Raw genomic sequence first — 15,769 nt, forward strand, 5'->3', positions numbered from 1 at the left:
CAGCGCTCCTACCAGAAAATCCCCCCCACCCCCGCCCGCAGAAGAGGCTAGACCCTCCTGTTGCATAATCTCACACAGAGTACAGGGTACAGCTCCTTTTCCGGACTCATCAAGTTGTAATTTAAATTATTATTTAAATATCCATCCTCTGTTGAAACCTCCTTGAGAGAAGGGATCATATCTCTTTTGTTCGTTGCTTTTTTTTCACCAGTGTCATGTATAATATAGATACTCATTTATTGAATATGAATCTATAATATTTAAGAAACTAATATATATATATGTATATATATGTATGTATAAACATATATTGTTATAGGTGCTTCTAAAGGTACAAAAAAGAATCTGACAGTTTCAATAAGAAAGAGACATGCACAGATGGCCAAGTGGCAAAGCAGAACCTGACCAGTAATAGATGGAGATCTAGATAACATACAGTGGGAGAACAGGGAAAAGGAGATTGACTCCAAATGGTGACTATAAAGAGCTCTGTGGGACAGGTTCTCAAAGGGCCTGTGAGAATAGGTAAGATTTACACACATTTTTCTGGCCCACTAGAAACAGTAAAATTCACAAGCGTTTGTCATTCTCACAAACACTTTTCTATTCTCTGCTTTTTCTTAGCACCTGGTGTCTCAAATGCCTTCTAAACTCTAGGAAATATAGAAAATGGTAGTTTCATAGAACATTGGCCATGATTAACTCAAAGAAATGTCATTTTAATGCCACACTATTTGACAGAGGTGTAAAGACTGATTTAACCCCTTGCAACAATGACCGTGTGGCATCTGTGGGGGAATTCAGATTAGGAGCTGCAAATCAATCCTGACCAAGAAAAGTTCTTAGCTAGATCCAGATCTAGGGATATAAAATGTTTGTGAGAGACAGCATAGCATGTAGGACATGCAGGTAGCCTAATGGCAGTGTGTCCAAGAAAGAGCCAGAGTTTTGAGGAAAGTTAGGCTTGCTGCAACACTGCAGGGAAATCTCTGTGACTCCTTGATGAGTCATGACAGTGATTGGGAAACAGGACTAGCATTTCATTTAATGGTTTGGAATGCTGGACAGATATGCAAAGTAGCCTGCCCAACTACCTAGAACAAAGCAGATTTAGACCTGGGACATCACCCTCATTGCTCAATACTCAAGCAACTCACATCATGAAGGAAATCTAATGAGATAAGCTATGAGCTATTCTTCCCTTCTGAGATTCGAGGTTCCTGGCTAACTGGCTGGATCTCCTGGGTGAGCATCTACTCTCACGGTTTTGATATAAAGATAGGAAAATATGCTTAGAACAATTCTGTTGACAGAATTCAAGTTTTCAGCAACCAAACTTCATTTTTAGCTTTACAACTAGAATTACTAAAATCTGGTCTATGTAGCAAATATTAAGTGATATTAAGGTATACTTTGTTTCCAGGTTTTACATAAATTATGTCAACATTAGATAGAAAGCAGGCTTCCTTTACAGAAGATCCATTTGGCAAATAACACGACTTAGGCCAATTTTTCTGGTTCTGAATCCTAAGAAATGTGGCTTGGCTTTGAAGACTGTTCTTTTTTACACCACAGCTCCACAGTGCTATCTTAAAGCCTTTTTAGCAACTATTCATCATAACTGAATTTTAATTCCCAGTATATTTCAATATCAATCTCTCAACATGAGGCACTATAAATTTAAAAGCAGTCTGGAATATCCAGGAGCATGCCTGTGCAACTGAATCGTGTTTCTTACGTACAGAATTGTGCAATCCTCGTTTACTTTGGGTTTTATGATAAGGACTCAGCTCCTAATCATTTTAATCTCACGTTTTTTATGACCCCTTTGTTTAAAGTCAATATTTTAATTGGTATATATCAAGATCTGAACATACCCTGAATTAGAAATTTTTGTTTAAACTGAGAGAAGGGCACGTATTACTTCAAATGTCTTAGATATGAGCATAGTGACCTAATTTTCACCTAGTAAAGGAGTTTGTAGTCAAGCGAAATTTTTAGAAGTAATGAAACAATACTCATAAGAAAAGTGCAGTCACTAGCTCATGAGAAGTGTTTAGCTAACACATGATTTTAGTCCACTTACCACCACCTATAGCCACCTCTGTGATCACTGCTGCAGGCAATAGATATAAATTGAATTCAAAGGTACTTCAAAAACCTTACTCTAGTCAATAGTTCCAGTCCACCCAGTTATCAACTATTTCATCAACGCTACTAAAAACCAGACATATTGGACACGAGCTTGATCTTTTTCCCTGACCAAACAAACAAGCACAAAAGAGAGCGCCTTTGAAGGAGACAGCAAGAGAAGAAAAACAGCAACGTAAGTTAGGAAAGTCTACAATAGTGTTTTCCATTAAAATTTTCTATGATAAACATGTTCTACCTGTTCACTGTCCAATATGGTGGCCACTAGACACAGGTGGCTACAGAGCACTAGCAATAGGGCTAATGGTAACTGAGAAACTGAATTTTGTATTTTAATTAACTTTAAAATGTCACACATAGCTAGGGGCTTCCATATGAGACGGCAAGGGCCTATAATTTACTAAATCCCTGAAAAATGAAGAAGCAAACTATTATATACTATTATATACCATCAGATAAATGTGGCAATTACTTTATGGCCAGCAGCAGTCTAGAATTATTTTAATCTGATGATTAACTAATGATCCCTTCAAATCTTTATTACTTTAGTCATGAAAAGGACCTTTGACAAAAAATAAGGAAAACTATTGTCAAGGAAGGCCAGAAGTGATGGAAGCAGGGCAGAAAGGACAAACTCAATCCTGAGTCCTGTGGTTACTGTTCTGCCATATTACCCAGCTTTTAGAGAAAAGATATTTAGATATTAGATATTTAAAGGGGATTGATAGGGGCGCCTGGGTGGCTCTGTCGGTTAAGCATCCGACTTTGGCTCAGGTCATGATCTCACAGTCCATGAGTTCGAGCCCCACGCCAGGCCCTGTGCTGACAGCTCAGAGCCTGGAGCCTGCTTCAGATTCTGTGTCTCCCTCTCTCTGACCCTCCCCCACTCATGCTCTGTCTCTCTCTGTCCAAATAAACATTAAAAAAAAAATTTAAAGGGAACTGATATTTTGGCCAGGACAGCTCAGCCTGACCCAAACTTTCTACATAACCAGCAGAACCAAACAGAACTGAAAAGTTCTGTTCTTTCTGGAAATAATTAGGATTATTTTAAACTATCCCTATGCCTTAACTAGATATCCTACCGGAAATACTCTAAGGAGATGCAAGTCTTGTGGGGCAGGGATATGTATATGTAGGTATACATATATAAATATACATACATTTGAGTTCTTTCTCACTTTTTTTGGTATCTCAACACTTCTTTTATTATCATACCCTAAGTATGGCCCTGAATGCTTTTCCTCATTTAAATTTCATAAACATTCTCTGAGGTAGGTAGGTGAAGTAGAAAGTATTCTCAGAATAGCCATCACAAATCCCTTCTCTTCCCGTAGTCACCTGCCATTCCACCCATCAAGGGGCGGACTTTATCTCGTTTCAACTCGAACGTGGGCTGGCATGTAACTGGCTTTGACCAACAAAATATGGTGGAAGTGACGCTGTGCCTGGCAGCTTCCACTTTTCCTCTTGGGAGTTAGCCACTATTAAGAAATCCAGCGGTTTTGAGACGACCGTCCTGTGAGAAAAGGCCAAGCTATCAAGACAGAGAAAGGATAAGAGCAAAGCAAGAGACACTAGCTATTCAAAGTGAAATGTTCACAACTTCCTAGCTCATCCGAGCCACCAGTTAAATGCAGCTGAGTGAGTGAACCCAGTTGAATACACAGCCCAGTGCCCCACCCAGCTGATAACATGTAGAAGGGCCAACCCTGACCCTGTCCCAATTCCTGCACCACCAAATCATGAGAAAGAATAAATTACTGTTGTTCTGGGTTGATCTGTTATCCACTCCATACTTTAGTACCAAACTTATACTTCTACTTTTTATTCTGAATAAAAGAAATATCTTGAAAATTTTGGCTGTCCACTTTCACCCATGTTTAAATAAGGCATATCTAAGAGGGTGTTACTGCCATCACTAAGTTGATGAAAAAAGTAAAGAAAAAAAAGTAAAATTAAAAAGGAGCTAACAGAGTAATGGGTTCCTGGACAACTTAGCATACATGTTTATACTATTCAGAATGAATGTATTTAGCAAAAGGATCTTCAGCTAAGACCTTTAAACTGAAATTTGAAGGACGATGAAGAAAAAAAGGCCAGGTTAACTGAGGTCAAGCAGCCAGGCTGTCCATCTCTGGAGTACATCCTAGAATCTCACCCTGCCCTCACTCTATTTCTTATCTTTTCCTTTTTACCATGAATATTTACTTCGATGATGGGATTAGAACTTTATGTCATTAAGAGATGTAACTAGGTAAGTGCTAAGTTTAAACATTAATCTTGTTTCCACTTTGTTTCCCTTTCCCTACAATGAAATGATGTTGGGAAAATATTTTTAATAGACAAAATCAGTAGGAATGGTATGAAACAAAATAGGTAGAGAAGTCTAAAATGCAAAAGGAATGCTGGCCAAGGCAAAACCTGCTTGAGAGTTCCCAATTCACTTAGACTGAATCCTGAAACAGTGATGTTAAAGGGGGAAAAAACTTACATAAAAATAGAATAGCAAATTGGCAGCTACTATCCTAAAGGCCATCATCCCAGACTTTTAGGGTTATTCTTAGTGACACTGATTTAACTTTACCACAACGACCCGCTTAGTTCTTTGTATAGTTTGTGGCTCCCACCTGAGCCCTTCTAAAGGCATTCTGGGAAGGGAGAGGTACAGAGCACAGCCTGATCTCATTTCTCTTATAGTCTCTCTGAGTTTAGCACAATTAGCAAGAATGGTGTATAATCCATAATAAAGTGATATATAATCCATAAAGCAAAGTCTACCCTAATGCCTCACTCAATTTGAAAAATTGCCAGATCTGTCAGAAATGCCAACACTCCAATCCAGTATTCACTGCACAGAATCTTCATCTTTCCATCAGTATGTGCCAGAGTAACAGATGTTGAAATATGACCAATTCTGTGGCTGACAAATGAATCTTGAAATGTCTATATCCACATGAACAAAGGCATCCCATGAATACACTTCCTCTAGGTCAAACTCCCAAGGGTTTTTGGACAGTGTCTCACAACATTTCTGTACCTTATAATATATAACAGGAAAGATTCAAATTTTGAGGGCTCCAGGTACAAAGGAGCAGTCCATACCACATGCAGTACATACTGCTGTCATTCAGGAAAAAAATGACAGGCATTGATTATTAAGGGATGCAAGTGATACTTTATAGTTTTTTTAAAAATAAGTTCCAGACCAAGCCCTGTGAGATACTTCTCCATTTAAGGGATTAAGGACACATAAGTAAATTTCTCTGACAGAGTTTTCAAGAGCTGACTCCAAGAAATGCAAGAGAACCACCGCTTTCACTCCTGTGATCAGCTGAGATTTTTGACGGGACCTGGACAAGAAATAAGAAATGCCTTAGGGTCCTGCTGTTCCTACCATTACAGAAAAGGATAAGCTACTGTGAAGTCAATGCCCTCTCTGACTTCCTATCAAGTCCTTTTTGCTTCTCAGCAGCATTGAAAGCATTCAGCACTCAAGAATACTCTTTGCGATCACTGTAAGGGACTCTGTAGGGGAATCGAGTTATATAAAGCCCATTGTTTATGCAGATGGAAGGCAATCTTTGGAGAATCAATGCTTTCCGGTAACTGGCAACATAAAGGAATTTTCCTTCTTCATCAAGAAGGCTGAGCACATGGATCCAGCCTCATGTCTGAGGAGGAACCCAACATTTCTGGCCTGAAGAAACTGAGTCCAAGAGGGGGTGCCTGGGTGGCTCAGTCGGTTAAGCGTCCGACTTCTGCTCAGGTCATGATCTCAACGTTCATGAGTTTGAGCCCCACGTTGGGCTCTGTGCTGACAGCTCAGAGCCTGGAGTCTGCTTCGGATTCTTTGTCTCCAGTCTCTCTCTGCCCCTCCCCCGCTCACACTCTGTCTCTCTCTCTCAGAAATAAACATTAAAAATTAAAAAAAAACAAAAACACAACTGGGTCCAAGGTATAATTCTGATACCAAAACCAATCCAGCATCCCTAACTTCCGGATGCTTCTACCTCAGTTCCACCTTCCACATACACTAATTGATCTTTCAGTCAATCGGCTCTTAAGCCAAGGAACACCAGAGGTATCTTCAGAAAGATCCCATTTACCATAGTCTTCTCTGGGTGAAACACAATAGTCGCCATCTTTACTCCTGGCAAAGCCCACCCCTGCTCCCCACTTAATCCCCACCAAAATCTGTTTGCTTTAAAACAGCCTGTTCTGTGATATCCCTAGATCTGCTGGTATAACAGCACTGCTTTCCATTTGCATTTCCTTAGTAGGTTGTTCACTCCAGGTCCTCCTCTCTTATACTCTTTTGAGGGGTTCTCAAAGCATAGACACATATGTGCACATTGGAGGCAGCCAATTTCTTTTTCCAAGAAATCTCACATATAACATTTTCTCACATTCTTTAAGCTCCCATCTTAGGCTATTCATCAGTCTGCAATCATTTTGGAAGATGACAGTTTCTTCTTATCTTTTTAATTGAGATATAATTAATATAGAATAAAATACACAGATCTTGAATGTTTAGTTCATGAGTGTTGACAACTGCATGCAACTGTGTAACCAAAACTCAAAACAAGACATAGATCATGTCTGTCCCTAAGAGAGTTACGTCATACCCCTTTCCTGTCAATCTCCTTCTCCAACCACTATCTGACATCACCATAGATTAGTTTTGCCTGTATTTGGATTTCATGAAATAACACAATAAGGCCTTTTTCTTGTGACAGGCTTTTCCACGCAGCACATTTCTGAGATTCATCACTGTTGCTTGAATTAGTAGTTTATTCTTTTTTACTGCTGAGTAGTATTCCATTATAAAGAAATTTGATTATTCATTCTCCTTTTAATGGACATTTGGACTGTTGCCAATTTTTGGCATTATAAACAAGACTGCTATAAAAACTGCCTATGTTTTTATTTCTCATTAGTAAATACCTAAGAGTCAAACTGCTGGGTCATATGGTAGATGTATGTTTATCTTTATAAGAAATTGCAGAACAGTTCTCCAATGTGGTTAGACCATCTTCTACTCCCACCAATGACTGAGAATTCCAGGTGCACCACATCCTCCACAGTGTTCAGTGTTCCCAACCAGTCTTTTTTCTTTTAGCTCTTCTAGTGGATGTGAAATGGCATCCAATTGTGGCTATAATTTGCATTTTCCTGACGTCTAATGATGTTGAGCACCTTTTATGAGCTTATTGGCCCATGCCCATATCTTCTTTTGTGCAGTAACTGCTTAAGTCTTTCATTGAGTTGTCTTTGTCTCATACATTTGTAAAAATTCGTTATGCATTTTGGATTTAAGTCTTTTGTTATACGAATACATGCTGTGAATATTGCCCCAGTGGGTACTTGTCCATTCGTTTTCTTTTTAATTTTTTTAATGTTTATTTATTATTGAGACACAAGAGAGAGACAGAGCATGAGCAGGGGACGGACTGAGAGAGAGGGAGACACAGAATCTGAAGCAGTTTCCAGGCTCTGAGCTGTCAGTACAGAGCCCGACGCGGGGCTCGAACTCACAAACTGCGAGATCATGACCTGAGCTGAAGTCAGACGCTTAATCGACTGAGCCACCCAGGTGCCCTCCATTCATTTTCTTAAAGGCGTATTTTGGTGAGTAGAAATGTTTAATATAGATGATGCCCAATTTATCATTTTTTTAAGTTTGTGATTTGTGCTTTTTGTGTGGTGCCCAAGAAATCTTTGCCTAGTATGAGGTCACAATCACATCCTCTTTTGTCTTCTAGAAGATTTATGGTTCTAGGTTTACATTTGGGTCCATGATTCCATTGCAACTAATAATTTAAAGTATGGCGATAGCTGTCAATGTTCATTTTCTTTCCAGAATAAGAATTTTATTTATTTACTTATTCATTCATTCATTCATTCATTCATGCTATTCAATACTATTTCGTGATACTATATTTACCATTTACCCATAATTTGATAAATAGGTGCATCCCGGTACATTTAAATATAATTTTTATACACCTTAGTTTACATGCAAGTTGTACATGCTCACTCCATGCTAATTTTATTTTCTACTGCATTCAATATTCTAGTTGAACTGGCCATCCCAACTCTGAAAAGTATTACAGGGATAGATCACTTAAATTACACATCCTACAGCAGCTAGACACTGCACTACATAAATATTTCATTTTTTTTAAAGGCAGGAGCTCAGATATAAAGACTCTTAGGTTTCTAATCAGAGTGAAAGTCTTATAGTCTCACTCATAAGTACGACTGTTTAAGATGAAATGTTTATAAGTGTAAAATATCTATAATTTGTTCATGTACTCAAAATGGGATAGGAGGTAAGCAATGGCCCCAACTCATGTAACATGAATTCAGAAGGCAGGAAAAGACTGTCTGCTATGAAGAGGGCTAAGAGAATTCATGGGCATTTTTTTGCTTGCTTTTTTCTCTTCCTGCCTCCCACCCCACCCTTTTTAAATCCTATCTACCAAACAGAAACAACCTTGATTCATGTTTATAGAAAATATAGCTCTTCCTTTAGACTTAGAAAGAGCCACAAAGGATTGGAGACTATCTGATAGTATGTGCTACAAATCTTGAAAAAATAATTATTTGAGAATCAGTTAAGTGTACTTTCTCTACCCTTTTAATTCAATTCAAATTCTAGTCAGTGTCAATTTTTTTTTTAATTTTTTTTTTTCAACGTTTATTTATTTTTGGGACAGAGAGAGACAGAGCATGAACGGGGGAGGGGCAGAGAGAGAGGGAGACACAGAATCGGAAACAGGCTCCAGGCTCTGAGCCATCAGCCCAGAGCCCGACGTGGGGCCCGAACTCCCGGACCGCGAGATCGTGACCTGGCTGAAGTCGGACGCTTAACCGACTGCGCCATCCAGGCGTCCCTAGTCAGTGTCAATTTAACACAGGAAACAGAATATTGGTCAATGAGTTAGAGAACTGTACCTTACCATAGAGCTACTGGTAAGTTGTCCACTGTTTTCTACCTAACTTTCCCAGACACTAACTGAGGATATCTTTGACCCCAAATTCCCTATAAGGAGAACTGAAAGACTACTGAATTTCTTATTATGGATGAAGTACCTTGATTTCCACAGCAATAAGTTATACAACCATGTGTTTTATTTTTAATTGTACAAGAAGGAAAGTTCTGTGTGTGTGTGTGTGTGTGTGTGTGTGTGTATGTGTGTGTGTGTATGCACGTGCAAGGGCTAAGTAGAAAAATGAGAAATGTAGAGAATTCCTTTTTCTGTTGCTAGGAAAGTTACTCTACCCTTGCTTTTTCAGGTAGAATGTACACAATGTCATCCTGAAATCGTTAAGTGATAAACTGAGAAGGTCCTAAATCTTTTTGGAGAGCAGACATTCTGTAGTGCTGGAGGAAGGAGAGGAGTAGGGAGACCAGATCAACACTGATGGGAAACACTTCTTTATAAGAATTTTATAAAATAAAACATATTCTATTCTCCACAGCGGGAAAATTTTTAAAGCATGCTGTGAATTCCCAATGCCAGTAATCATTGGATATGTAAACATGAAGTACTTGACTACCACACATATAGAATCACAAAAGTCTTAGCTAAAGGTACAAATATCTTATTAGATATTTACTAATAACTAACATTTATTAACCACTTACTAGATGTCATACACGAAGTACTTTGCATATCTTAATTCATCTATTCAACATGATAAAGCCATAAAATAAATAGTTACCATCTTTATTCTAAGTTTACACACCAAACTAAGAAACAGAGAGGGTAAGTAATTTGCCTTAGGTCACATTCCAACTCAAGCAGTCTGACTCCCATGGTGAGTGTGCTGTGGACTGTATTGTATCCCCCATGCAAAATTCATTATGTTGAAGCCCCAAATTCCAGTGTAATCCTAGTTGGAGATAGGGGCTTTCAGGACGAAAGTAAAGTTAAATGAGGTTATAAGGATGGGGTCCTAATCCAGTAGGACTGGTAACTTCTCTCCAAGCGCATGCACCAAGGACAGACCATGTGAGCATACAGCGAGCAGACAGTCATTTGCAAGCCAGGAGAAAAACTCTCATTAGAACCTAACCATGCTGGCACCCTGACTTCATACTAGCAGCCTCCAAAAATGTGAGAAAATAAATTACTGGTTTTTAAGCCACTCAGTTTATGGTATTTTGTTATGGCAACCGAAGCAGACTAAGAGACCATGGACATCACTCTTCCCAGACACTTCCAAATAAGGAGAGAATCAAAGAGAAGAAAAAAATCTAATTTTTGCCTCACCTATAATTTCTTTGCAAACTAGTAAACTTACCCTTCTTTCATAGGGTACCCAAAGCATCTAAGACACTGAAATCTTATTGGATTTTATTACTATAAATATTCATAGAGTTTTAAAATATATGCATCAATACATGCAGGTGAAGACACGTTTACTATATTGATCTTTGCACAAGAAACATCAAAGCTTCTGATCGATATAAATGTAAAACTTTTTGGTCAGATTTTTAGCATAACTAGATTTTCAGGCAATGACTCTGGAATAAAATGGAATAAGAATGAAGACCTTAAATGGCTGCTGTTACAGTGTTCCTGATTTATTAAAAATAATCACAGAGCACTACTGGTAATGCTAAATCTCCAGCATTCCAATCTAGTGCAAGGAATTATCAGTGTCTAAAAGGTCTTTGTCAACTTCAACATCTATACACATTTAAGTGGTATTGAGCAGATTCCATAATCTGATCTGCTTTTAACTGTGGAAATCAATGCAATTATTAAGAAGCTATTTAAATAATTCATGTTGTAAAAGAAAGCCTTCAGAGGGCCATAATGTGTTTGCATCTTAATGGTATTTTAAATAAAGTTGTGTCTTGCTCCAGTGCACACTGGTAAGCAAGACCAATCAATCCCCATCCTTCAGTTCGGAGGCAGCGATGAGAGAAATTCTGACAGTTTAGAGGAACAGCTGGGCTATCTGGCTTTGACAAGTAAGGGAGTTAAGGGAAAGTTTCTTCCCCCAATATCTCAGAGGAAGATGGTATCTGCCTTTTCATTCACCCTACTGTCTTCTTGTTGGTGCTTGACACTCTGCACTGCATTGGAGATACTATTCAGTGATATCATTGCAAGGTCATTTTAGCCATATTAACCAGACTAAATGCCTATTCATCAGCCCCAACAAAAAGTACGTATCAAGTGCCAAGTTGTTATCTCTGGGTGAAGACATCTTTGTGCAAGTATAGTTTTCTCTCTGGAAGTTTTTTAACGTTATACACTTCCTTGGTGTTGAAATCAGGGTGAATGTAAGTAGTTAGCCTTCATAAGATTTTAAATTTCAGATAAATATCAAAGAATATGAGAATATTATTAGCAAAGACATCCAAAGTTTTCTAATCCCCGTTTCATCCAATACCTGAACCATCTGTATCACAGCATCTCCCATGTTGTGACACCAGTCTATTTCAACCCTTCTTGTTCATCAAACTCATTGCCATCTTCTCTAGGACTGAACAACTGCTGTTCAGGCAATTATGACAGAAAGTTCTCCCTTATGCTGAACGCAAATCTCCCTACCTTTCTACCTATTATCTGAACTAGCCGTTTGGTACCACTCAGTCAAGAATATGCCTCTTCCACCTGCTGTCCACACTTGAAGATAATGATTATTGCCTTTACAGGTTCCCTCTTCTTCAAGTGACACATTCCCAACTCCTTCACTTTTCTCATGTTCCGTCCATGTCCATGTTGGCATCAGTAGAGGGGTCTACGATCCCAAACTTCTGAAGATCATGTATGCAGGAAAACCCACTAAAACGATGTCCATTACTAAAAATTACCTCAATTATGAGAAAGTGTTTTTACTATTAAACGATTTAGCACATCTGGGTTAGCTCCTCTTCTTTATTGTTTGAATATCTCCATTACACCCTTCATCTCTTACACTGCTTGTCCCTCAGGTCTAGGTGGTTCTCCTCTCTTAGGTTGGCCCACAAAGCTTTCTGTCATCTGTCCTTGATGTACATTCCCATCCTTTACTCTCCAGTCCCATCCTTAAATATTGCTCTCCACTCCCACTACACCTGGCCACACCAAACTTCTGTTTCCTGAAAGCTCCAAGCTTTTTCCTTCCCCTATGTTGTTATCCACCTATAACACTCCTCCTTCTCTTCTTTTTCTTTTTTATATTTATTTTTGAGAGACAGAGAGAGAGAGAGACAGAGCCTAAGCGGGGGAGGGGCAGAGAGAGAGGGAGACACAGAATCCGAAGCAGGCTCCCGGCTCTGAGCTGTCAGCACAGCCTGACGCGGGGCTCAAACCCATGAACCGTGAGATCATGACCTGAGCTGAAGTCAGACACTTAACCGACTGAGCCACCTAGGCGCCCCCCTCCTTCTCTTCTTCATATAACTAATGCTTACTAGGGGCAGATATCCTTAGAGTGGAGAGAGAGTACATTAAACGGTACAATTAACTGCTATAAAAAACAACCTCAAATCTAAGAACGTAACACAATAAAAGTTTATTTTTCATTTATATTACAATTCAGTATTGTTTGGAGGGGCAGTGTTTATAGGTGGGTGAGTGAACTGCACAGTCTTTCAAGGTGCCAGACTCCTTCCTTCTACCTGATAATGCTGCCATCTTCTAAATCCAGCCTCCAAGGTCATCTTAGAAAGGGAAGAAAGCAAGCGAAGGATTTCACTTGTTGTACACAGAAGTGTACATCACTCCTGCCCACATTCCACTCACCACAACTCAGTCACAGGGCTCCACCCTGACTGCAAAAGAAGCTGAGAAATGCAGCTGCCTGAGGAAACTGAAACAGGATTGCTAAATCCATAGGCCTGTTTCTAGATGATTCTACTTTGTTGTCCATGAAAGTCTATGGTTACTGATCTCATTGCACTTACTGCTATGGCTGGGGAAATTACACAAGTTAATTTGGTTTTTTTCCCCAACTAAACTATAAGCTCCTTGAAGACATCAATGTGGCTTTTATCTTTATATTGTTAGTATGTGGCACAAGACATTTCTGCCACAAATGTCATTTACACTTATGAGTGAATGGATTAATGAAGGAGTCTTGCCTACTCTTCCTGACATTCCTAACTAACTTCTGATATTTTGCAGACCCAAAGATCAACACACACTGCAGCATGGCTCCTTTGACCATGGGGAGGGGTGGGTGTCAACAGAGGCTAGAGTGGTCTCACAGGGGATTGGATGATGCCTTTGGCAATTTCAGAGAAGATTAAACTATGTCCTTTTCCCTTAGACTATGGGCTCTCCAAAAGCACAAACTAGGTCTTACTCATCTAGGAGTCCTTAGCACTCAGCACTCATAGAAAGTGTTGAATGAATAAATGCAAAATATTGTTATAAATAGGGTAGTCAGATCATAGGCTGTATTAACTTTAATTTCATGCCTGATAACAAAATTATCAGGACCAACCATGAAATGCCAAAAGAGTTAGTTTTAATAAGGTTTATAGAAATTATCTTTATATCCTTTTATAATACTTTCTACTCTGATATTCTTTTTGTAATACCCATTTTAAGGCTAAGAAATTTTTGAGAAAGTTGCATTAATTTTTAAATAAAGTGAAATGGTGAAAATCACTTAACTACTTGAACTTAGCAACCCTGACCCCCAGCTTTTAGGAGTGGTGGTTTCTTCTGAAGATGTATAAAGACTGCCTTCCTCCTTTGGATTTATTCATTACAAGCTGAGATATCATCATTAGGAAACTGCAAAAGCAGGAAAGGCTGTCTTCCTCTTCCATTCTATAAATAAACAGGAAGACAAAGATAAAGACTAAAGTAGCTCCCAAGCCAGTATTTTGAAACTCATGTTGACCTGCCTTAAATGCCTTTACTGTGAACAATTTTCAAGGGAAAAACAAAAACAAAAATTAAAAACCAAAAACACTCAACTAATGTCTAAATTAGAAAAAATGAATTCTTTCCTTGACATATATTAACTCTTAAACAGGATCCTTAAGTTTATTTATGTCAACACTCATTTAAATTTTTGCTCTTTGGATGTTTGTTATTGTGCTCAAAATAGCAGAGATTAATGAGTGTCCACCTTCCAGTGCTTTCATAGTTTTTATCTCTCAATAAATAGAATAAATAAGCAACAGGTCCAAAAATATACAGTGGTCTCCCCTTATCCACAGGAGATATGTTCCAAGATGCCCAGTGGAAGCCTGAAACTATGGATAGTACCAAACCAAATTCTTTTTCTCACACACACACACACACACACACACACACAAACACACACACACACACACGCACGCACACACACAAAAACACACACTCACTTATAATGAAGTTTAACTTATAAATCAGGCACAGTAAAAGATTAACAACGATAATTAACAATAAAATAGATCAATGAAAACAACATACTATAATAAAAGTGATGGGACTATAGACTCTCAAGATCTTACTGTACTGTAAGTACAGTACATGGTGAGAAGAGGTGTGGTGAAATGTCATAAGCATTGTGATGTAGCATTAGACTACTACTGACATTCTGACAATAGGTCAGAAGGAGGATCATCTGCTTCCAGACCAGGGTTGACCGTGGGTAACTGATGGTGCAGAAAGTGAAACTGTGGATAAGGAGGGACTCCCATATTTACTTTAGAATGTATAGTGCAACCCACACCTAAACTGAAATGCAAAAATTAAGAATTTATTGGGTTTTTTTTGTATTAAAGAAATCCGTTTCTTTATTGGTAATTTGCAAGTCTACTTAAATCTGATCCATCAGACAAAATATGAAAATGAAAATTTTAATGCAGCATTACCTTGAAAAATCATCTTCCTACGATCTCCATCTATTTTTTTTCAAATTGTAAAACCTTAAAAGTTCAATGAAAATCAGATGGATAAAATCTGGATAAAACCAAACTTGAGGGACACCTGGGTAGCTCAATTGGTTAAACTTCCCACTTCTGCTCAGGTAATGATCTCTCAGTTCATGAGTTCAAGCCCCACGTTGGGCTCTGTATTGGCAGTGCAGAGCCTGCTTGGAATTCTCTATCTCTTTCTCTCTCTCACCCTCCCCCATTTGTGTTGCCTCTCTCTCTCAAAATAAATTAACTTAAAAAAAAAAAAAAAAGCAAACTTGAAGCCTTAAAATAAGCTGCTCAGAGAATTTGAACATCAACCTTGGCAGGCCTAGAGTCCCTGTTGTCTAGACTTGCATGAGGATATGACTAGAAAATCGTGTCAATTATAAGATGGCAGCATGGAATAAAGGGAACTGAGAGGATTTGGAAAAGAACATATACAGTTTGATCTAGAGGCATCTTAGCTCCAGGAAATCCCAAAGCCCTCATATCTCAAGGCCCCAGGACTATCATGGAGCCCAGCTAACAAGGATCCTCTTCCAGTTTGGGTGATTTTACCAGGTCGGTACATTATAGGCTTAAACGAAACTTACCACAAGAGTAGCAGTCTTCAGTGTCAAGTGGTTGGTTAATGAACACCATACTGTGCGCCATGTGATCACAAAGCTAAGCACTGGACGATACAACTAGGAATAAGACAAACACAGAACATGCCCTCATGGGGCTTAGAGTCGAAAAGGAAAGATACACACT

At 38.7% G+C, this 15,769-nt stretch overlaps 1 protein-coding gene across 8 annotated transcripts in view; it reads right to left on the reverse strand.

The window, feature by feature from the left end:
* Positions 1-15,769, reverse strand: part of RBMS1 (RNA binding motif single stranded interacting protein 1) — a 220,265-nt gene that overhangs the window by 158,977 nt on the left and 45,519 nt on the right. For 4 of the 8 annotated variants that reach the window (XM_045033860.1, XM_045033861.1, XM_045033862.1 and 1 more), the window contains exon 2: positions 15,610-15,702. The exons of the other annotated variants lie outside the window; for them this stretch is intronic. In XM_045033860.1, the coding sequence (XP_044889795.1) occupies positions 15,610-15,702 (93 nt within the window). The remainder of the gene's footprint in view (positions 1-15,609; positions 15,703-15,769) is intronic. 8 annotated transcript variants of the gene reach the window in all.

This window comes from Felis catus, chromosome C1 (genome assembly GCF_018350175.1).
Source record: "Felis catus isolate Fca126 chromosome C1, F.catus_Fca126_mat1.0, whole genome shotgun sequence".
NCBI classification, from domain to species: Eukaryota; Metazoa; Chordata; class Mammalia; order Carnivora; family Felidae; genus Felis; species Felis catus.